A 25,371-nucleotide genomic window follows, 5' to 3' on the forward strand; every position below is an offset into this window, starting at 1 on the left:
CAAATGATGCCTTGATGTCACGGACAGTCATTCTTACAATAGCGCTGGGGTCAGTCCATTTGTTCACATTTGGCCTAAAGCTACCATGAGGTTAAAGTGGAATGGCCTTCGTAGAACCAAAATGGAGCTACTATCTTTTTGCTGATGGAGCATAGACTAATAGGGCAGCAGTTGGCTGAGTTGAATTTGACTTCCTTTTAATGGACAGAATACTCTAGGAAATTTTTACACACTGCTCCATAGATTTCAGTGGTGAGGTTATACCAAAATAGCTTGGCTGCGGGGCTGCAGTCTTCAGTACTTTTGTCAGAATATCATCATCAGTACCCATAGTCTTTCAAGTATCCAGTGCCTTAAGTTGTTTCTTGATACCACTTAGAATTTATTCAATTGACTGAAGACTAGCATCTGAGATGCTGGGGGCATCACGTTAAGCTAGATCACCCACTCGGTAGATCTCGCTAAAATGCAGCCGTTCCTCTTGCAACAAGTGTGTTGCCCATACAACCAGTATGGGCATCCCATCAGCCACCCCCTCCCTACACCTCCAACCCTAATCATGCAATGAACTTGTAGCACAGCTTATCTGTTGGTTGTGGAGTCCATAAGACCATAAGACATAGGAGTGGAAGTAAGGCCATTCAGCCCATCAAGTCCACTCCGCCATTTAAATCATGGCTGATGGGCATTTCAACTCCACTTCCCTGCACTCTCCCCGTAGCCCTTGATTCCTTTTGAGATCAAGAATTTGTCGATCTCTGCCTTGAAGGCATCCAACGTCCCAGCCTCCACTGCACTCTGCGGCAATGAATTCCACAAGCCCACCACTCTCTGGCTGAAGAAATGTCATCTCATTTCAATTTTAAATTTACCCCCTCTAATTTTAAGGCTGTGCCCACGGGTCCTTGTCTCCCTGCCTAACAGAAACAACTTCCTAGCGTCCACCCCTTCTAAACCATACATTATCTTCTAAGTTTCTATTAGATCTCCCCTCAACCTTCTAAACTCTAATGAGTACAATCCCAGGGATCCTTAGCCGTTCAGCATACGCTAAACCTACCATTCCAGGGATCATCCGTGTGAATCTCCACTGGACACGCTCCAGGGCTAGTATGTCCTTCCTGAGGTGTGGGGCCCAAAATTGGACACAGTATTCTAAATGGGGCCTAACTAGAGCCTTATAAAGTCTCAGAAGCACATCGCTGCTTTAATATTCCAACCCTCGAGATATATGACAAATTACATTCGCTTTCTTAATTACGGACTCTACTTGCAAGTTAACCTTTAGAGAATCCTGGACCAACGCTCCTGGATCCCTTTGCACTTCTGATTTGTGAATTTTCTCATCGTTTAGAAAATAGTCCATGCCTGCATTCTTTTTTTCCAAAATGCAAAACCTCACATTTACTCACATTGAATTTCATCAGCCATTTCCTGGGCCACTCTCCTAAATTGTCCAAATCTTTCTGCAGCTTCCCCACCTCCTCAGTACTACCTGCCTGTCCACCTATCTTCGTATCATCAGCAAACTTCGCCAGAATGCCCCCGGTCCCTTCATCTAGATCATTAATATATAAGGTGAACAGCTGTGGCCCCAACACTGAACCCTGCAGGACACCACTCATCACCAGTTGCCATTCCGAGAAAGAGCCTTTTATCCCAACACTTGTCCTTTTATCCCAGTCACTTGTCAAATCTGTCTCTCTCATGCTGCTTGTGCTCATTGGCATGCAAATAGTCCTCAGTTATAACTCTACTGAGTTGACACCTCAATTTTTGGTTTGTCTGATGCTGCCCATCTGAACTCTTCATTGAACCAATGTTGATTCCATGGCTTTATGGTGATGGCAGAATGGGGATATACCACACCATCAATCACATAGTCATAGAGATGTAAAGCATGGGAACAGAACTTTCAATCCAACTAGTCCATACTGACCAGATATCCTAAATTAATCTAGTCCTATTTGTCAGCATTCGGCTCATATCCCTCTAAACCCTTCCTATTCATATTATCCATCCAGATACCTTTTAAATGTTGTAATTGTATCAGCCTCCATCACCTCCTCTGGCACTTCATTCCATACACACACACACACACACACGCACCTTTGGAGTGAAAAAGTTGTCCCACTGGTCCCTTTTAAATCTTTCCCCTCTTACCTTAAACCTATGTCCTCTAGTTTTAGTCTCCCCTACCCTGGGAAAAAGATCTTGACTGTTTATCCTGTCCACAGCCATCACAATTGTTTAAACTTTGAAGGTCACTCCTCAGCGTCTGATGCTCCAGAGAAAATAACCCCAGCCTATTCAGCCTCTTCCTGTAGCTCAAACCCTCCAATCCCAGCAACATCCTTGTAAATCTTTGCTGAGCCCTTCCTAGTTTCACAAAATCTTTCCTCGGCAGGAGACCAGATTTGAGTCACTATTCCAAAACTGGCTTAACCAATGTCCATGCACTCGTTTCATCCATACTGACAGTTACTTCATCAAAAATGTGACTAGGCTCATAAAGCATGATCACCCTATTACTAACAGTTTTGAAAAAAAGTCATTTGATTTGAAACAGTAGTCAATTATTGTTGTATTTTGGAGAAGTGTCAGTTTGAGTTTCAGGAAAAGTTCCTTTCTATCAGGTTTATTGAGTTTTCTCACGTTATTGTCCCAAATTCAGCTCATTAACTACCTACCATACCCCTATGTTCATCTTTCTCAGCCTTGGATTCTAGTTGGATTCTACTACTCGCCATACACAGAAGATTCTACCACTGGGTATATTTTAGAATATACTCGCACCTATGATACCCATGCCAACTTTAAAAGGCTCTTATGCACTCAGACATGTACTGTCAATCCAGAATTACACTGCTCAGTTCATGACATTTGCCCCTGATGTGGCAGAAAAAGGGAAACAGGCATTGCAGCAGGTACCTGGACCTTTTGGTGGATAGGGTGGTGCACACCAGGAATATTGTCTTCCTCCACAACTGGCAGAGGACACCATGCCATTAGATCCTGCCAGCTTCATCTGAAATTGCCACCTGGGTCATTGCGATCTCAATCATCTGAAGAAATGTCTAACACGCAACGAGGCAGGTCATTGACCTTCTGTGGTCCACCAGGGCAAGTGCAACAATCTTCTCTCTGCTACATCACATTCAATCCATTTCTGCTACTGCACCATGTCTCACCAAGGCTCACATTCAACAACTTTCACTATTGATTCCAACTCTTCCCTCACACCACTAACCTTGCATGGCCTCTCCACTACATACTGACTCACTTGGAACAACTCATTACCTTCCCTCCCACCCTCAACACTAATAGCTGTGCCAGCAACTTTCATCTCACTCATTTCTTCCCTTTTCCTCATTCCAGGACAGACAGCCACAGAAAGAGCCAAGTGTCAGAGGGGATGTTCTAATTGTCTAATTCCAACTGTCCAATATTCAGTTCCTCACCTCCTCCGAGCAGATACTGATGATAACCATCCAGAGTGGCAACTGACTAAAAGACTGGCCTGAGGGCACTTTCTCATGCCCCCCTTTGCTCTTCTCATTGCTTCTTAAGAGTCATGGTTAGCACAGCTGCCACACAGCACCAGGGATCTGGGTTCAATTCTATCCTTGGGGTACTATCTATACAGAGTTTGCACATTCTCCCTGTGCCTGTGTAGGATTCCTCGGAGTGCTCCACATTCCTCCCACAGTCCAAAGATGTGCAGGTTAGGTGGATTGGTCAGGCTAAATTGCGTAGTGTCCAAGGATGTACAGGCTAGGGAAATTCAGGGTTATAAAGTTAGGGTGTGGGTCTGGGCAAGATGTTCTTTGGAGGGTTGGAGTGGACTCGATGGGTCAAATGGCCTGCTTTCACACTGTAGGGGTTCTATGTTTCTGTAAAAGGAACACGCGTTGGTATTCAGCACCTCGAGTCTACTCCACTATTCAACAGGATCATGGTTGATCCGGCATTTTTCTCATCCATGTTCCTGCCTCTTGTATCAGCAACTGAGGACCTGCCTGTGAGAAGCGATTTTCGTTCACTCTCTGAAGTTCAACTGGCTGAGCACTGAAATTCAGTCAGGGCCACTTACAATCATTTAGCTGTTTATTTTTAATTTTTCCCCGACATGCTGCGGTTCTCCATGGGAACAACTGGGACAGTCCAGCTCTCCAAACTGGAATCCTCTGTGAACAGCCAGAATGTTTTAGCTCTCTAAACTGGGAATCTCTTGTGAATAGCTGATAAGGTGACAGATTTTGGTCGAGTAAAATTCTGATGACTGAAAGCATCTTGTGTATGCCTTCTTTTGAGCTGCTTGATCAGTTCAAAATCTATCCTATTCAATGCACTAGTAATACCATACAACACAATAGAGGTTATCCTAACATGAAAATGGAATTTTGTCTCCACAAGGACTGCATGATGGTAACTACAACCAATACTGTTTTGGATGGATGTACCTGTGGCATTATATTACTTAGAATGCAAGAAAGGAACTTTTTCCCTCTTGTTGGTCCTCTCACCTCTTGCTACAGACCACATCTCTCTTTAGGGCTCACCCATTTCAGTCAGTATTGGTGCTACCGAATGACTCTTGATTGTAGACATTGAAGTCCTCAACCAGAAGATAGTCTGTGCGTTGGCCATCATCAGCGCTTTCACTAATTGGTGTATAACATGGAAGAGTACTGAACCTTCAGCTTGTGGGGAGGGCAGGGACTGAGTGAGGCCCCAAAGGTGGAATCAGCTGGATATTTTCTTGCCCACGATACCATGAAATGGGAGACCAGTGCAAATCTTTAGAACTCCCAGGAGGACTCCTTTCCAACTGTACAACATTGTGCCGAGTCTGTCTTGCCGTAGCCAAGATTGTGATGGTGATGTATAGTATGATCCTGTAATTATGTCATTCCAAACTGTAGTTGGAGATAGCACTCCCATTTTGGCTCAAGACTTCGGATATTGCAAGGAGGACTTTTCATGGGGACTGGTTTTGCCATTTTCATTCCAGTAAAAACTAATGTCAGGTGTCATTCCTTTTCTTAAGCTCTGTAACAGTGCAGTACATCTGAGTGGCTTACCGGGTCTCTTCAGAAGACATTGTTTGGAGTCACCAGGGAAGGATGGCAAAGTTTCTCCCCTAAGGGACATTAGTGACAGCATTCTCTAGTTTATTTCTCTGGACAATGCAGTTCACTCCCTCAGGGCAAAGTTTAAACAAAGCTGGCAGTTAACAGTCAATTATCATTAACTGGTGCTGCAGCATTCTCTATCAGCACTCTCCTCCAGTACAGTATAAACACAGTTTTCCTCTACCCTGATAATTCTTACATATTGTTCTGATTTGTCCAATGTGAAAATCTGTGGGGAAAAAAAAATCTTCTCAGCAATACTCAACTTCAGGTTTGTTAACTGGATTCTAACTCTACCAACAAACCACCGCCGAGGTGCAGATACTGATGATAACCATCCAGAGTGGCAACTGACTAAAAGACTGGCCTGAGGGCACTTTCTCATGTCCCCCTTTGCTCTTCTCATTGCTTCTTAAGAGTCATGGTTAGCAAAGCTGCCACACAGAGCCAGGGATCTGGGTTCAATTCTATCCTTGAGTTACTATCTGTATAGAGTTTGCACATTCTCCCTGTGCCTGTGTAGGATTTTTCTGGGTGCTCCACATTCCTCCCAGAAAATAGAATCATGCAAGTGTATGGATTAGTAGTCTAGTAACATTATCATGATGCCACCACCTCCCTATAATCTGGTCATAAGGTAAGGGTTACTCTTCATCAGATCAAGTATTTATTAGATTGCAAAGAGAATGAGCATGCTATTGGTGCACTTTTGCAACCTGGAGTTAAATCCAGTCTCTCAGAAGTCACAAAATCTAAAGCTAAATACATTTGATTAACTCAGAAGGTTCAGCACTGCCTACTCTGAAATCAATGGTCTCATCAAAATGATGATGAAAGAGAAAATGAATATTTGCATTTATAAAAAGACAAATTAAGTCGCTAATATATCTCAAAAGAAAATATATAATTAAATTGTACTTTCATCCAATTCTAATGATAATTATCCTGCTCAGCACTCCACAAGTGACTGGTAGAAAAATATCCAAGTAATTAATAACCTGATTTCTCAAACTTTCATTGCTACTATTTAAAACATTTCCAGAATAAAGCTGTATCAGTGATAATGGGAACTGCAGATGCTGGAGAATCCAAGATAATAAAATGTGAGGCTGGATGAACACAGCAGGCCCAGCAGCATCTCAGGAGCACAAAAGCTTTTGTGCTCCTGAGATGCTGCTGGGCCTGCTGTGTTCATCCAGCCTCACATTTTATTATCCAGAATAAAACTGTTCTATCTTAGATTGAATTTTCTTGCTCAAAACTGGTCTACAGAAAGAGTTAGGCAAAATTCCCTCTAATGAAATTTTCAGCACAGTTGTGTATGTGCGATTCCTCAAAAGGAGCTGACTTGTGCACAAATGCTTGATTAGATGAAAAAATGATTATAGGTTTAGGTATAGGATATGCTGGAGTGTTAAAAAAAAGAGAAATTCTTGGCTAATCAATAAACATCTAGAAAGCATTGTGCTCGCTAAATAATCTTCTTTGGTTGTCTAACTTCCTGTGGTGCCACAGATTTTACTTTGAAAACCACTCCTGTTCTGACGTAAAAAAAAGTACTTACAGAAATATTGGAGAAGTACAAGAGAAGGAGGATCTGAAGCTAGTCATCAATATTAAAAATAGCAAGAGGAAGAACAATCCAGAAACCCTCAAGTGCCTAAAAGAATGAAAGAAATAAAGGAGTACCCTGTGCTTCTGAAACAACATGAGGGGGGATGGGGTCAACAGCTTCATAAACAGTAAGAGAAAGCAGCCTCAGCAGCTTCAATGCAAGCGAGCACAGAAATAGCAACTTCACAAAGAGGAGTGTGGATCCACATGAGAAGGGAACCAAGGGATAAAGCTGGTGGCAAAATTAGAACCAACATGCACCATCATAGGAAAACATGCAGTTGATTGGTGGGTATTTCTTCCATGTCACTTTTGATTGGCCAAGAGGTTCAAATCAGGAGACGTTACTGCATTTGAAGAGTACGGTTAACAAATTCAATTTTAAAATATTTAACATCCAAATTAACTAAATAAATAGAATTGATGGAGCTTAACAGGCAATGTGTTGCAGCTATAACATGTGTGCGCTGTGGATACCAATACAAATGACAGTGACTACATCCAAAGTGTTGGCTGCTCAAGAAAATTTGGTTCAGATTTGATAAGCCGGAGTATGAGCTGCAGATGGCACAGCAGGAGGGCAAGGGGTACTCGGACACAGTTTCAGGAGGCAATCATTGGTTAGCACTGCTGCCTCACGGCACCAGAGACCTGGGTTCAATTCCACCCATGTGTGACTGCCTGTGTGGAATTTGCAATTTTCCGGTGTCTGCATGGGGTTTCCTTCAGATGCTCCAGTCTCCTCCCATGGTCAAAGATATGCAAACTGAGTAAATTGGCCATGCTAAATTGTCAATGGTGTCTGGGGATGTACAGGCTAAGTGATTAATGAGTGATGGAGAATTGGACCAAGGTATCATGGAAGTAATAGTCCCTGCAGAATGCTGACAGTAGAGGGGACAGGAAAAACGTGTTTGGTTAGGAATCCTGCTTGAGTTGGTGAAAATGGCAGAGAATGATCCTTTGAATGAGAAGACTACAAGGGTAGAAAATAAAGGCAAGGGGAACCTTTTTGTTGCTCTGGGAAGGAGGGAAAGCGCACCATGAGGGCAAAGGGCCAGGAGATGGGTCAGACATGGCTGAACTTCCCATCTACCAGTGGCAGAAACGGCGACCCCAGTTGTGGAAAAGGGTGGTGGAGTCAGCTCGGCCAATGGTAACATTATCTGAACAGATGCAACTGAGATGGAGAAACAGAGAAGTGAATGCTGCAGAAATTAAGATAGATGAACTGACAGCACAAACAGAAATAAATGGCCCTTTGTCAGAAAATGTTAACTATTTCTCTTTTTACAGATGCTGCTGGACCTGCTGAGTTTCTCCAACAGTTTGCTTTCATTTCAAATTTCACAGTTCTTTTATTTTATTATATTTACATTATTAAATTCCATTTAAATGCTTGGTAAAATCAACTAATTTTATTCTCACTTTCAACTCCTCCCTTTACAACTTCTAGCCTCTTCATGGAATGCATCTGCTTTCCATTCTTACTTCATTGAGTGCTTTGACCACGAAGTTGCAAGCAACCCCAAGGGGTACCCTATCTATTCTTTCTAAGACACATAACTCTTTTGCTCATTTTTATTTCAAATTTCCCACTTGTTACATTTACACATTTTTGTTTATAGATCTAGGTGCTTATTTCATAGAACTGTACAACACAGACAGCGTACATTCATTCCAACATATCAGGCAGATCTTCAAGACAGCTATCCAAATACTCCCACTCCTCTGCTAACTTCCATAGCCCTGTATTTTCTCTCCGTTTTAATGAATTTAAATTTATTTTTGTATGTCACACTTCAAATCTATTTCCACCACCCTAACTGAAAATGCCTTCAGACACTTTCTCTGTTCAAAACAGAATAACTGCAGCTTCTACAGTTGTCCCAATAAACTTAAGTCCTTCATACTCGGTATGGTTCTAGTAAAGTGCCTCTACACCCTTTCCAAGTCCACTTTTAAAAAAGAAAAAGGGGATATCCAGAATTCGGCACGAATGGTGCAGGATCTTGTGGTCTTGGGGAAGGACACCACAATTGTGGGCCCACATCCATTCAGATCCAGAAGGTGTGACGTGCCTAAATAGACTCCAAAGAAGCCCACACTGACGGCTCCACTGGGAACTGTAAAGAATGAAAGCAAGCTGATAGCCCAGCATTTAGACCAATTCTACATGGATTTTTTAGGCCTCTTCATTGCAAGCATATCTGAAGTACGACGTTTAAAATATAGGGAGCACTAAAACAACACTACCAACACTCATATTTGATCACCATCGCCACGACAGGTCGGAAATGTTGGTGGTAACCTCAAATAGGCAGTACCTCAAATAGAATACTGAAAATGATTACCCATTTTCCTGTCATTGATCTGAGGACATTGGCCTAATTTCAACTCGACGTCAAAGAGTGCTTGGACTTCTGGCGATATGCAGCATAGTCTCTTGATTCAAGTTATTGCTGCGCTCACATTGCAGCTGAGAGAGAATAAATCCCTGCTGCAGAAAATGGAAATGGTATGGTCACAGTTTTAAAGCAATTGGCACTGGTATTTCAGCTTCTCCACTGACCACAATTAGACCATAAGACATAGGAGTTGAATTAAGCCATTCAACCCATCAAGTCCACTCCGCCATTTAAATCATGGCTGATGGGCATTTCAACTCCACTTCCCTGCACTCTCCCCGTGGCCCTTGATTCCTTTTGAGATCAAGAATTTGTCGATCTCTGCCTTGAAGTCATCCAACGTCCCAGCCTCCACTACACTCCGTGGCAATGAGTTCCACAAGCCCACCACTCTCTGGCTGAAGAAATGTCGTCTCATTTCAGTTTTAAATTTACCCCCTCTAATTTTAAGGCCGTGCCCACGGGTCCTCGTCTCCCCGCCTAATGGAAACAACTCCCTAGCGTCCACCCGTTCTAAGCCATACATTATCTTCTAAGTTTCTATTAGATCTCCCCTCAACCTTCTAAACTCTAATGAGTACAATCCCAGAATCCTTAGCCATTCATCATATGTTAAACCTACCATTCCAGGAATCATCCGTGTGAATCTCCACTGGACACGCTCCAGGGCCAGTATGTCTTTCCTGAGGTGTGGGGCCCAAAATTGGACACAGTATTCTACATGGGGCCTAACTAGAGCTTTATAAAGTCTCAGAAGCACATCACTGCTTTTATATTACAACCCTCTTGAGATAAACAACACCGTTACATTCGCTTTCTTAATCACGGACTCTACCTGCAAGTTAACCTTTAGAAAATCCTGGATCAACACTTCCAGATCCCTTTGTACTTCTGCTTTATGAATTTTCTCACCATTTACAAAATAGTCCATGCCTGTATTCTTTTTCCAAAGTGCAAAACCTCACATCTACTCACATTAAATTTCATCAGCCATTTCCTGGACCACTCTCCTAAACTGTCTAAATCTTTCTGCAGCTTCCCCACCTCTTCAGTACTACCTGCCTGTCCACGTATCTTCGTATCATCAGCAAACTTCGCCAGAATGCCCCCGGTCCCTTCACCCAGATCATTAATATACAAGGTGAACAGCTGCGGCCCTAAGACTGAACCCTGCAGGACACCACTCGTCACCAGTTGCCATTCCAAAAAAGAGCCTTTTATCCCAAAGTCAGACAGCCAATCCTCAATCCAAGCCAGTAGCTCATCTCGAACACCATGGGCCCTCAACTTGGTCAGCAGCCTCCCGTGAGGCACCGTATCAAAGGCCTTTTGGAAGTCTAGACAGATAACATCCAGTAGGTTTCCTTGGTCTAACATACTTGTTACCTCTTCAACAAATTCAATGTACAGTATTTCAGATGAGGGCTAACATGTGCTTTGTAACAGCTTAGCAAAATATCCTTGCTTTCGTACTCTATTCCTTCATTTACTGAACCATATTTTATTGTGGACAATCAAGTAACCTCTCACAGAAACATTATTAGCTTTAGCGCTTTTATCTGTGCCAAAAATTACATGAAGCAGAGTAAATTTGACTAAAATTCACAGTCTGGATTGAATTGTGAATAAAATTAGGTTTTGTTTTGCCATAAATGAAGTGTTGTGTTGTCACAGAGTCTGATTTTTAAAAATTACTGGAATAAAATGCTTTTCATAAAAAATAGTCAATGACTTACATCCAGGATTCAATTCAAAAGTGAATATTACAACAGCAACAGTAAAATAACTAACTTTTAACAAATGTGCATTACGCTAGCTCTAAGCCTTTCCTAAAAACATAACTCACCATTGTCCTTATTGCTATTTTCTTCAATGGTCATTTGCTCTGCAAGCTCAGACAGAGACTCATCAATTGTTTGGCTGCCACGCAAGGTCAGAGAAAGCCGGCGCTTGAACTTTTTCATCTTTTCCATAAAATACTTTATTCATAAGAACCTGAAAAAAAAACACATTACTTTCAGTTGGCAGCAGCTCATTTAATTTCATCAGTTAAAAAATTGAAAGAAGTGCGGCAGAATTCAGTTTCACTTCAATAAAGCAGATAGAAACACTCTGGTAAGGTTCTACTTTAACTACTAACTGAAACAAAACAAACTTACCTGTTGTCATTGTTATCTAAATTTATGAGGCATTTTCATAGCACTGAAGTCCAAACAAAAAAAATACAGTAATTGGAAACATCTTTCTCCAGAGGTCATGTCAACCCATAAAAGATAATGAAATGTGAGGCTGGATGAACACAGCAGGCCCAGCAGCATCTCAGGAGCACAAAAGCTGACGTTTCAGGCCTAGACCCCTCATCAGAGGTCTAGGCCAGAAACATCAGTTTTTGTGCTCCTGAGATGCTGCTAGGCCTGCTGTGTTCATCCAGCCTCACATTTCATTATCTTGGATTCTCCAGCATCTGCAGTTCCCACTACCACTCAACCCATAAAATACTGGCTAAATCCAAGGTGCGGGCTGTTTTCACACCTTTATCCCACTCTAGCCAAAATTGCCAGGAACAGGAATGAAGTGTGGAATCCTGGAATCTGGTCCTGCCTGTCATTTTTAGAACATTTTCATTTCTATTCCAACCTAGCTGGTGAAGTAGTACTCTGACCTTTCATCTCAGTTGATGCTTGAGTCCAGCGTTTGAATGAGGTTTCAACCTAAGGACACCCCCACATCCAGAATATTCCTTCTTTAGTAGATGTAAAAGATCATTGTGGCACCATCTGAAGAAGAGTCAGATGGTTCTCAGGATTCTGCCTGATATTCGTCTTTCAAGTCACTCCATCACAGGTTAGCTCATCATTGCCTCATTGCTTTTGTTGTGCATAAACTGACGACTGTATCTCCTTGTAGAGTAAACAGTAACAACAGATCAAAAGCACTTTTTAAAATGGTGAACTTTTTGGGGACCCAAATGGCAAAATATGAAGACAAATTCATTGTTATTTTACAGTGAAAGAAATAAAGCTTTGTTCAATTAACATCATGAAAGCAGGGATCAACATGCTTCCCATTTAGGTTTACACATCTGGAACAGATCTTCAGCTCTGTGCAGAGATAGTAAGAACCACAGATGCTGGAGTCAGAGTTAACACAAAGTGGAGCTGGAGGAACACAGCAGGCGAGGCAGCATCAGAGAAGCAGGAAAGTTGATGTTTCAGGTCAGGACCCTTCTTCAGATTTGGGGAGGGGGAAGGGAGCTCAGAAATAAATAGAGACACAGGAGGGATAGGGCCGGGGAAGGTAGGTGGGATGGTGAAAGGTGAGTGCAGGTAGGGAGTGGTGGGGATTGGTCAGTGGAATGGGAGGGCTGGATAGTTGGGAAAGAAGATGGGCAGTTTGTGTCAGGTCAAGGAGGCTGGAATGAGACGGAGGGTTGGTCATGGCATGAAGCTGGGGGTAGGGACATTATAAAACTGGTAAAATCCACGTTTAGGCCATTGGGCTATAGGCTCCTGAGGTGTAATATGTGGTGCTGCTCCTCCAGTTTGCTGGTGGCGTCATTGTTACACTGGAGGAGGCCCAGTTTAAAAGCAAACCAGTGGGTTGATAAACATGAGTAAACATACACTTAGGGTCATTTTTTTTTCTCATTTACCACAAACACCACACTGAACACGCTGCACTTGCAACTGAGCAAAGCAATATAAAACCGGTTTCAAACTGATCTTTAATGGTTAAGAACTGTATTATGCCATTAATTTACTCAATGTCCAGTCTTCACTTTCATGTCAGTCAATATATAAAGTTCAGCTTGGTAATGCCAGTCAGTTAGACTATAAAGTTAATAACTGTCACCTAATTTAGATGGAACACTAAATTTGAGGTATTTCAGACATATCAAAGGGATTAACAACTGTGAAGGCATATCCTGCTCATGTTGTGATTCAGGCCTTTTTTTTAAAAAAAAAGGACTCCCACTAAAATCATTCAGAAGCATCAGCAGACCAGCACTTACCAATCCAACACAAGCTGACTTTATTGGGTTAGCACACATATACAAGTCTTGTTACGACAAGATTCAGGGTAATGCATTTCAATTTTTATGGTTCCCAACAAGACCCCTAAATGTTTAAGCTCCCACATGAGCAGGGATAAATAGGTTCCCCATTTTTATTTCATTCACTCTCTCTGCTGGTTGCAACAAGATTAACTTCAAATAGATCTCTTGAGTATATCTTTATCCCAGACCCCAATTAACCTGTGTTTTAAAGGGAGTAATACTAAAAACAATATATGCTCCTTATTTCTAATCCATGGATAAGTCCAAAAAGATAGAACTTAAAAATGAACAGATTTACAGAGCAGTTTCTGAAATGGTTTGTGGAGAATGGATAGCTTAACATTGTTGTCGTAATTAAAGGTTACTAGCATAAGAGATAAACAAGGTGTAGAACTGGATGAACACAGCAGGCCAAGCAACATCAGAGGAGCAGGAAGGCTGATGTTTTCTTCAGCCTCTTCTGAAGAACGGTCTAGGCCTGAAACGTCAGCCTTCCTGCTCCTCTGATGCTGCTTGGCCTGCTGTGTTCACCCAGCTCTATACCTTGTTATTTCAGTAGCAACTGCAAATGCTGGAGAATCTATCTCTGGAACAAGGTTACTAGAATGTTTGTCATTGGTAGTTGGAACAATTGGTTTCACAATCTTTGTTTTGCAGATTGTTGAAGTTCTGCAATACTAATTTCCTTTGAGCATGACTGAATTCCATCACTCAGAGCGAGATTCATTTCGTTTGGCTGCTAGCTAGTGGACCTCTAGCACTTAGTGAGAATCTGGAATTGATTTGCCACTCCGTACACTGTCTGATACAATAAATTTATTGCTGTCCCATATTGTCTGATGCGAATGTACATGGCTGTCCCAAAATCTGAGATAATCATACTCTGCCTTATTACTTGGTTCATGCCTTCCTGTTTCTCCTGAATGTCCCTTCATTTCTCCTAACATGAAGACTGGCTAATGTTTCTCTGATAACCATGACTTCTGACTTTCTGCCCAACAGAGTTTTTACTTAAGAATTAGAACCCCTACAGTATGGGAACAGGCCCTTTCACCCTACAAGTCCACACCGACCTTTGGTGCATCCCACCCAGACCCATCCCCCTTTTACCCACCTAATCTACAGACCCCTGAACACTATGGGCAATTTAGCTTAACCAATCCACCTAACCTATACATCTTTGGCCTGTGGGAGGGAACCAGAATACCCGGAGGAAACCCACGCAGATAAGGGGAGAATGTGCAAACTCCTCACAGGTAGTCACCAGAGGGTGGAACTGAACCAGGTCCCTGGCACTGAGGCAGCAGTGCTAACCACTGAGCCACCGTGTTGCCCAATGTCTGGAATTAGACTCAGTTATAGAGATTTATGGCACGGAAACAGACCCTTTGGTCCAACTCGTCTATGCATGAAAAAGTCGTCCCCTAGGTCCCTTTTATATCTTTCCCCTCTCACCTTAAACCTATGCCTTCTAGCTTTGGACTCTCCCACCCTGGGGAAAAGAACGTATCTATTTACTCTACCCAAGGCTCTCATAATTTTATACAACTAAGATCAGCTCCAGGGAAAATAGTCCCAGTCTGTTCAGCCTCTCTCTGTAGCTCAAAACCTCCAACCCTAGCACCATCCTTGTAAATCTTTTCTGTGCCCTTTCAAATTTCACAAAATCCTCCCTATAGCAGAGAGAGAGACCAGAACTGCACACAGTATTCCAAAAGTGGCCCAACCATGTCCCGTACAGCTGCAGCATGACCTCCCAATACTCAATGCACTGACTAATAAAGGCAAAACATAGCAAACACTTTCTTCACTACCCTGTCTACCTGGGACTCAACATTCAAGGAACTATGGACCTGCACCCCAAGGTCTTTTGGTTCAGCAACACCCAAAGAACTTAAGTGTATAAGCCCTACAATGATTTACCTTTCCAAAATGCATCACCTTAAATTTATCAAAATTAAACTCCATCTGCCATTTTCGGTCCATTGGCAAATCTGATCAAGATCTCACCGTACTACATCACTGTCTAACACACCTCCAATTTTGGTGTTGTTTACAAACTAACCATATCTCCTATGTTCACTTCCAATCAAATATATAAATGATGAAAAACAGTGGACCAAGCACCGAGCCTTGTGGCGCACCACTGGTCAATGACCTCCAGTCTGAAATGGAACCCTCCACCACCACTCTGTCTTCTACCTTCAAGCCAGTTCTGTATCCAAATAGCTAGTTCTCCCGGTATTCCATGTGATCTAAGCTTGATAACTAGCCTACCATGAGGAACCTTGTCAAATGCCTTAGTGAAGTTCATACAGATCACATCCACTGCGCTACCCTCATCAATTCTCCTTATGTCTTCAAAAAAGTCAATTAATAGATAGTGATAGAGTCATACAGCATGGAAACAGACCCTTCGGCCCAACCAGTCCATGCCCACCACATTCACAAACCAAACTAGTTCTACCTGCCTGCTCCTGGCCCATATCCCTCTGAACCTTTCCTGTTCATGTACCTGTCCGAATGCGTTTTAAATGTTGTAACTGTACCTGCCTATGACACGATTTCTCACGCACAAATCCGTGTAAACTTTTCCTAATCAGTCATTGCCTTTCCAAACACATGTAAATCCTGTCCCTCAGGATTCCTTCCAACAACTTGCCAATCAATGTCAGGCTCACCGATCTATATTTCCCTAGCTTTTCCTTACCACCTTTCTTAAATAGCAGCACCATGTTAGCCAACCTGCAGTCTTCTGGCACCTCACCAGTGGCTATTCATGATACAAATGTCTCAAGCAAGGAGTCCAGCAATTGCTTCCCACAGAATTCTAGGGTACACCTGATCGGTGGCAGGGATTTATCCACCTTTTTGCATTTTAAGCCGTCCAGCATCTCCTCCTTTGTGATATGGACATTTTTCAAGATGGCTGTTTATTTCTCCATGTTCTCTATCTTCCATACCCTTCTCCCCAGTGAACACTGATGCAAAATACTTGTTTAGTATCTCCCCCATCTCCCGTGATTTTACACATAGGCGGCCTTGCCGATCTTTAAGGGGCCCCATTCTCTCCCTAGTTACCCCTTTGTCCTTAATGTATTTGTAGAATCTCTTTGGACTCTCCTTAACCCTACTTCCCAAAGCTATCTCATGTCCCATTTTTGCCTTCCTAATTTCCCTCTTAGGTATACTCCTACTGTCTTTATACTCTTCTGAACAATCACTCGATCTCTGCTGTCTACACCTGACAAATGCCTCCCCCTTTTTCTTGACAAAAAGTTCAATGTCTCTCGTCATCCAGCTTTCCTGACGCCTACCAGCCTTGCTCTTCACTCTAATAGGAGTCCAAAGTCTCTGGACCCTCCTCATTTCATTTTTAAAGACTTCCTATTTTCCAGCTGTCCTACGAACATCTGCCGCTCAATCAACTTTTGAAAGTTCTTGCCTAATACCGTCAAAATTGGCCTTCCTCCAATTTAGAACTTGGACTTTTAGATCTGGTCTATCCTTTTCCATCACTATTTTAAAACTAATAGAATTATGGTCACTAGCCCCACAGCTCTCCCCTACTGACACCTTCTCTAGGATGTACATCTCCATGTTGAATCAGAACATTTTCTTGCATACACTTAACAAATTCCTCTCCATCCAAATCCATAACACTATGGCAGTCTCAGTCTATGTTTGAAAAAAGTTAAAATCCCCCATCATAACCACCCTATAATTCTTACAGATAACGGAGATCTCCTTACAAATTTGTTTCTCAATTTTCCGTTGACTACTGGGGATCCATACTACAATCCCAATAAAGTAATCATCCCTTTCTTATTTCTCTGTTGCAACCAAATATGTTCCCCGGACGTAATCCCAGGAATATTTTCCCCAACAACAGCCGTAATGTTATCCCCAATCAAAAATACCACTCTCCACAACACCCACCCCACCCCCCACCGCCTGCCTTTTTAAAAAAAATCTCTCCTATTGCATCTATTATCCTGAAACGTCAAGCTGCCACTCCTGTCCAGCCCTAAGCCACATTCCTATAATTGCTATGACACCCCAGTTCCACGTGTCCAACCACGCCCTAGATTCACCTGCTTTACCTGTGACGCCTTTCTGCACTGAAATAACTACAGTTTAATTTATCAGTCCTACCCTGTTTTGTTTTGTTCCTGCCTGTTCTGACTGTTTGACTTGTTCCTTTTCCCAACTGGACCAATCTCAGACTGATTGCTTTCCTCACTGTCTCCCTGTGTCCCACCCTCCCCTTCCTAGTTTAAAACCTCCTGAGCAACTCTAGCAAATTGCTCTGCCAGTATACTAGTCCCCTTCCAATTAAGGTGCAATCCGTCTTATGCAGGTCACATCTACCCCAGAAGAGATTCCAATGATCCAAAAATGTGAATTATTCTCCCCTCCACCAGCTCTTCTGCCATGCATTCATCTGTTCTATCCTCCTATTCCTACCTTCACTGGCTCATGGTACCAGGAGTAATCTGGACGTTACTACCTTGAGAACTTCCTTTTTAAATTCTTGCCTAATGTCCTATATTCTCTCCTCAGAATCTCATCCTTTTCTCTTCCTATGTGGCTAGTTCCAATGTGTACAACAACCTCCTGCTGGTTCCTCTCACCTTTGAGAATATTCTGCACTTTCTCCAAGATATCTTTGACCCCGGCAACAGGGAGGTAACACACCATTCTGTCTCGCTGTCGGCCGCAAACCTCTGAGTCTGACTAGAGAATCCCCTATCACAATCGATTGGTAGGAACCCAACGTACCTCTTGTTATATTATAGTCAGTCTCACTACCAGAAACCTGGCTGTCGGTGCTGCATTCCCAATAGTCCATCACCCCTTACGTTTTCCAAAACAGCACACCTGTTTGAGATGGGGATAGCCACAGGATAATCTTGCCCCCTCTCCTACATTGCCTGGAGGTAACCTATCTACTTGACCATTTCTTCCGTTTATCTCCCTTCGTGCAACTGCAATCTATCACACCCCCAGCTCCTGTAAATTCCTCATTGCCCCTAATTGCCACTCCAATAGATCCATGCCATCCAACTGGATCTGCAACAAAACACTTCCTGCAGACATAATTATCAGAAACATGGAAACTCTCCTCACTCTCCCACATCCAACAGAAGAGCACATCACTCTACCAAAGGCTATCTTGCACCTTAATCTATCGACTCAGAAAAAAGCAGTCTTACTGCTCTAAAAAAACTGTTCCAGGGTAACACAGTACCTATGATTTATATTTTTAAGGTTTAATCAAGGAGGCAGATCTCAATAAAAACATATAATCACAAAGGAACCCACTCTACTCACTATTGTAGATTTACAAAAAAACAGTAAAGTTACACTTTATAAAGCCACTTAGCTGTTCCCCTTCTGTGTGCTTTCCCACACAGATTTTCCCAAGGTCAGCTGTAAATTTTGCTGTTTGTTGATTTTTTTTCTTACATGATTCCGATGTCCAGAGATACTTGAAATCAAACAGCAGAACAGTCAGTAGCGCACGTTCACTGCTGGATCAGACAGTACTGCAGGTTTATTTTACCAGCTGATTCATTTCTCATATGATCACTGCCTTCATCTGTCGTCCTTCTTTTATTGATTTTTCTTTTAATTATAGCAACTCTGCAGCTTTTTGCTATGGATTTTTCCTAGCTGTTTTGCCTTTTTTTACAAATGGATTATATTTCACTTGAGATCATGTTCTAAAATAGTTATATCTTTTTTTAAATCTCCTTTGCAATTCTGTTGGGAAGTATCCACTACTTAATGGTATTGCTTTGTAACAAAACAGAGAAGATTTCGAATCTGCACTTATTGTGCATCATTCAATTCACAATTTTGATTTCTCTTTCTGCTTCTTCATTCAACTGAAGGTGAAAGGCTTGTCATCCAGTTGATGCCCGCCTCCAAACTGAACTTCCCAAAATCCTTGATCACAAGTTGAGGTCCACTGTCGATACTAATTTCTCCAGGAAACAGTGTACCGCAAAGATTCTTTTCAGTGCCCTAACCATCGACTCTGCCATAGTTAAATGAAGTCTTGCCATTTTATTTAAATAATAAATTGGTTAGAAGTAAACACATCTATTTTCTAAAATTCAAAATATGTTGCCAGCCTTTTTCATAACCTTTTTTGGAAACCTTGACAAAATCAGTGGTTCTATTGGCACTTAGTTATGTATGACGCACAGCTGACATAACAAAAGGTAATCCTATTTGCCTTTCAGAGTACAAGGTCACCACACAATGTCTTCTAGTTACTCATTTCTGTATCGTCTCAATAGTTGCAATATTCTTTTTGTACTGTTCCACCACCCTACTTCTAAATTAATTGCGTTAATAATTTGTGAACTTGCAAGATTATTTCAAACAACTTCAATGAGGGCACAATTTTTTCTTGAGGACTTTTCTTGGGACTTTGGGCTACTTTTTGGTTTTGAGGGCTTCCTTTTCATTTTCACTAATTCATTTAATAGGTGACTTGGTCATGTTGTGAACACAAATACTACTGTATGCACGTAGATATTGAGGGTTTTGGATTATACAGTAGTAGAAAACCGAATCAGATAATTTTATCAATATCCTCAATACAGACCAAAGTTCCATTAATCCTGAAGCTGCAATACCACAACAAACAAAACATTAACTTCCTAGACAGCACTCCATTTAACTTTCCTTGCATCAAAATAACTGATACATAAAATGTCATCATCCAAAATTCACCTTTTCCCACATAGGTCCACCCAAGGAGGTTATTAAATAATATTATGGTATATGGGATTGGAGAATTGAGAACCGGTTCAAGAAAGCAGAAAGTAAGAATAAATGGATCATTCTCAGATTAGCAGGCTGTTTCTAACGGGATACCTTTGGCAGAGCTACATCCACAACTGTTCACAGTCTACATAAATGATTTGGGTGAGGGGACCAATTGTAATGCTCCCATATTTGGTAATTACTCTTAACCTGGTGGAAATTTATGCTGTGAGGAGGAATGTTTAAAATGACTTGGACTAGCTACTTGAATGGGCCACAACATGGCAGGCAGGATATAATGTGGCTACATATGAAGTTCTCCACTTTGGTAGAAAAAACAGAAAAGTAGAATATTTGTTGAAAGGTGACAGCCTGAAGATACTTGCTGCTAATGTGGTTGACTTGGACTGCATAGGTGTCCATCCAGTTCCATATACTGCAGCGGCAATAATAACTTATCCTGCCATCTTATGCGTTATTTAAATTCATTTTGTTTCAATTTATTTTAATTCATAAAACTTATCTTCTAACAAGCTTTACTTATGCTAGTAAAGCATGCAGCAAGCTATGTGAAAGGCTAATGGAATGTTAGCCTTTACCACAACTGGGCTTCAGCTGAGGAGTAGTGAGGTCTTGCTTTAATTGTACAGATGCTTGACTGGACTGTACCTGGAGTAGTATGTGCAGTTTTGGTTTCTTTATCAGGAAGGGCTATAGAGACTGGACAACAAAGGTGGACCAGACGGTTTTGAGGATGGCAGGACGGACCTATAGGGAGATTGGGCAAATTGAATCTATATTCCCTAGAGTACAAAATACTTAAAGGGATTGACATGGCATATGTGAGTAGGTTATTTCCCCTCATTGGGAAACCATGGGACATGATTTAAAAATAAGGGGATATAGTTTAGGACTGAGCATAACAGTTTTGTTTTAATTTAGAGAGTTGAAAATCTTCAAAATTCTCCACACCAGAGGGCGGTGGAAGCTCAGACTATGAGTATGTTTAAAAGAGAGTTTGATAAATTTATGATTTTCGAAAGCATAGAGAGTTATGGGGATAATTTGGTTAAAACGCTTTGAAATAAAAACATGGACGTCAATTTGTAGTTGTAATGTCACTGGGCTAGTAATCCAGGGCACCAGGTACAAATGCCAAAGTGCCAGATGGAAAAATTTGAATTCAACAAAAATCTGGAATTAAAGTTAGCCTAATAGTAACTGTATAACTACAATGTCAATTGTCATTTATGACAATGTATTTCTTCTTGGGAAGTGGATGTTGCTGGCTTGGCCTTTTGTTGTCCATTACTAATTGCTGCTTGCATTGATTGGTTTGCTACGGCCATGTCAGAGGGCAGTTGAGAGTCGACGATGTTGCAGTGGATCTGGAGTCAGATATATGCCAGACCAGGTAAACATGACAAAATTTCCTCACCTAAAGACCACTAGTGAATGAGACAGACTTTTACAACAATCGACAGTGGTTACATGGGTCACCATTAGGCTGGTTTTTAATTCCACATATTCGCTGATTCAAGTTTCACCATCTGCCATGGTGGAATTCAAACCCATTCCCCAGAGTATTAGCCTGAATTTCTGAATTACTAGTTCCGTGATACTACCACTATGCCACCTACTCCCCCTTAAAATCCCATCTGGTTCAATTTAGGTAAGGAAATCCATCCCGCTTACCTAACCTGGCTGACTTGTGTCTCCACACCCACAGTAACATGAATGGCCCTTAACTGCCTTCTAGGCAATACATGCTGGCATAGCCAATGATGTCCACACACCCTTTGAACAGAAAAGGTTGGGAAGTCCATGCGTCCAAAGGGACATGGGTGGCCTTCTCCACGACCCACCTAAAGTTACCAAGCAGGTGCAATATCCAATTAGGAAGGCAAAGAGATTGTTGGCATTTATTTCAAGTATATTTGAGTATAGGAGTTACTGCAGTCGTATTGCACCTTGCCAAGACCACACATGCAGTATTGTGTACAGTTTTGGTTTGTTTACTTAAGGAAGGAGATACTTGCAAAAGGGAGAGTTCAAACGAAGTTCACCAGATTAATTCATGGGATGATGAGGTGGTCTTCTGAGGACAGACTGTGGAAAGTGGGTTCATATTCTGTACGGATTTCAAAAATGAATGGTGATCTCATTGAAACTTACAAAATTCTTACATGATGCGAAAGGGTGGATGTAGACAGACTGACTGGCTGGAAATGTGCTAAAACAAGGGGACATAATTGCAGGATAAGAGGCAGGCTGTTTAAGACTGAGATGAGGAGGAACTTCCACATTCAGGGGTGGTGAATCTTTGGAATTCTCTACTCCAAAGGGATAATGGAAGCTCAAATCACTGATCATGCTCAAGACAGAAATTAATTGGTTTCTGGAGGCTAATGGATTAAGAGATATGGAGATATTCTAAGAAAGTGGTATTGAGATAGCAGACAAACCATGACCTAACTGTATGGCATGACAGGCTTGGTAACCTACTCCTATGTTTCTAAGTGTAATAACAAAATATTATCCCTCACCTTATAAATCAATTGGCCTATAAAAGCAGCTTAAGACCCCATTCACACTAGTGATAGCTTCAAGCCATGGCTCATGGATATTTAGAGATTAATGTACTATAATGCCAAGATCTTTCTCTACCTTTTTTAAATAAGTCCCTCAAAACGGTGTATGTTGGACATTCGCCTTGCCAACGCGCATAAGAAATTTCCTCTTGGAGGGGAATTACTCTTCGGAATTCTCTATCCCCATAAGCAATCAAGATTAGGTCATTGAATATACTCAAGAAAACATATGTCAACCATGAAGCCAATTCACCGAACACGCATAAGTAGTCTGTTGAAGCTGTCCACAATCTTAGCACTCACATAAGTCTTAACATCATGTGTAATTGCCCAGATTAAATCTTAAACAACTACATCCAAATTATTAATAAAAACCAGGACAGATCTGCAAAACATGCATGATGGAATTGCAGTATATTTCAAAATGGATACAAGTGCACTAAAGCACCACTCATCATACAAAACCCACCAACAAAATAACCTAAATCAGATAAACAAATCTAAATCAATCTAAACACACAGTCTGTTTTTGCTTTAATTTGTTCTGGGATGTTACTGGTTCAACCAGCATTTATTGCCACATGTAGGTTAGTCCGGGAAAGGATGGCAGATTTCCTTCCCTAAAGAACATTAGCGCACTGGATGGGTTCTTACAAAAATCAACAGGGTTGCCATTAGGCTAGCTTTTAATTCAAGATTTTATTGAATTCAAATTGCACCATCTGCCATGGTGGGATTAAAAATGTCTCCAGACCATTAAAACAGCAAGAGCTGCAGATGCTGGAGTCAGAGACAACAAAAAGGGGATCCTTCCCGGAAATGTCAGCTTTCCTGTTCCTCTGATGCTGCCCAGCCTGCTGTGTTCCTCCAGTTCCACACTTGGTTATCTCCAGAACATTAGCGTGAATTTCTAAAATACAGTTCAATGACGTTATCACTACACCACTACCACCTCATACCTAGTAAAGAACAATGGTGCCACCTGAAAGTGCTCACTGGTCACTGATCTGAAACAACAAAATCCATCTGTGATAACAAGGTGCAGAGCTGAATGAACACAACAGGTCAAGCAGTATCAGAAATTCAGGTATTTCTGAAGGAGGGTGTAGGCCAGAAACGTCAGTCTTCCTGTTCCAACAATGCTGCTTGGCCTGCTGTGTTCATTCAGCTCTGCAACTTGTTATCTCAGATTTTCCAGCATATGCCGTTCCTGTTATCGCCAAAATCTGAGACTGTTTCTAGCCTACATTCTGCTGGGATTTCTCAAACTAGCACCTTATATTAGCACCAGTATCAGAGACTTTGATATTGCAGAGAAACATCTCGTGTTGTGCCTTATCAAGGGGATTTTTTAAGAAGTCAAAGCAGGCAACACTGACCTACCCTCATCTGATACCTGAGTGACTTCTTCAAAGTATTACAATTAAATTTATAAGACACAACCTCCTTTTGCACCAGTAATGAATTCTCTCATGCAACTGCCCCGTGCCTGATGTCAAATTAATGAACTGATAAATATCCATATAGTTCATCTCGGAACTTTTTATCCTACAAAGTTGGGAACTATATTAGCCTCTTTCATTATATGGGAACTGTCCAAAAGTGCAGTGATTTATTTAAAAATACAGGGTGGGGGCTCAAATATGTTCCAGTAGATATGCCCCATCTTCCAAAGGATCCTTGGATGGTAATCATCCAACTCAGTTGCTTTATTTTTATGCTTTTTATTCTATTAGTATGGATGGGGGGAGATGGCAGTTTTATTTTTCTCCTGTTTGGTCTCTAAGCTGGGAATTTTTGTTTAAAGTTGTATCTTCTCCATTTTTTGCGACAGTCTCCAAATCCTCAGTTTGTTATCTCCAATATAAAAGTGACCAGCAACAAACTCACTTTAGGGTTAAAACAGAAGTATGGTTTATTTATGTATTCAAACCTGGGATGTTTGTCACAACACAAATAACCATACAAAGGAAGGGGAAAATATTTTAAAATTAAATTTTTTTTGGTTGTTCGAGGGAATGAGGGTGTCACTGACAGGACCAGCATTTTTGGCCGTCCCCAAGTGCCCTATAGAAGGTGATGATGAACTGACTCTTGAACTGCTGTAGCCCTGGGGCTTTAGGGTTACCTACAATGCTGCTAGGGAGGGAGTACCAGGATACCTGTATTTATCTACATGCAGTGAAGGTGCAATATAATTCCAAGTCAGGATGTTGTGGTTTCAAGGGGAACTTTCAGGCCGTGTTCCCGTTCATCTGTTGCCCATGACATTGTGGTTACGGGTTTGGAAGCTGCTATCAAAGAAGGTTTAGTGAGTAATTGCAGCATAGCTTGAAAATGGTACACATTGCTGCCAGTATGTGTTGTGTCAAAGGAAAGAAATTTTGAACATCGTACTGGATGGGGTGCCAATCAAGCAGGATGCTTTGACCTGGATGGTGTTGAGCTTGAATGTCATTGGTGTGACACCCATTCAGGCAAGTGAAGGGTACCTCCTCACATTAGTGACTTGTGCTTTGCAGATAGCATACAGATCTTAAGCTGTCAGATCACCACTACCCAGACAACTTTATAATTTTAGTTTTTTAATTTCACTCAAGTTTCACTCATTGAGATGTTGGGGTTTGTCCCCAAAGCATTTGCCTAGCCGTATGTATTGTAACTGGTAGTCTATATCAATAGGGCCCCACAGGGGTCAGGGTTGGGGCCCCTCTTGTTTGTGCTTTCTATGTGATTTAAACTTGAATATAGGAGGGTAGATCACTTCACAAATGATACAAGTATTG

General features: G+C 41.6%; 1 protein-coding gene across 7 annotated transcripts in view; it reads right to left on the reverse strand.

The window, feature by feature from the left end:
• Positions 1–25,371, reverse strand: part of cdk17 (cyclin dependent kinase 17) — a 266,197-nt gene that overhangs the window by 174,422 nt on the left and 66,404 nt on the right. For 6 of the 7 annotated variants that reach the window (XM_048554111.2, XM_048554106.2, XM_059654744.1 and 3 more), the window contains one exon: positions 11,004–11,152. In XM_048554111.2, the coding sequence (XP_048410068.1) occupies positions 11,004–11,130 (127 nt within the window). In that variant the 5' untranslated portion in view covers positions 11,131–11,152. Of the gene's footprint in view, positions 1–11,003; positions 11,153–11,819; positions 12,058–25,371 lie in introns of all 7 variants that reach the window. The other variant, XM_048554109.2, reaches the window with a different exon arrangement.

The sequence above is a fragment of the Stegostoma tigrinum genome, chromosome 25, assembly GCF_030684315.1.
Source record: "Stegostoma tigrinum isolate sSteTig4 chromosome 25, sSteTig4.hap1, whole genome shotgun sequence".
Lineage (NCBI taxonomy): Eukaryota > Metazoa > Chordata > Chondrichthyes > Orectolobiformes > Stegostomatidae > Stegostoma > Stegostoma tigrinum.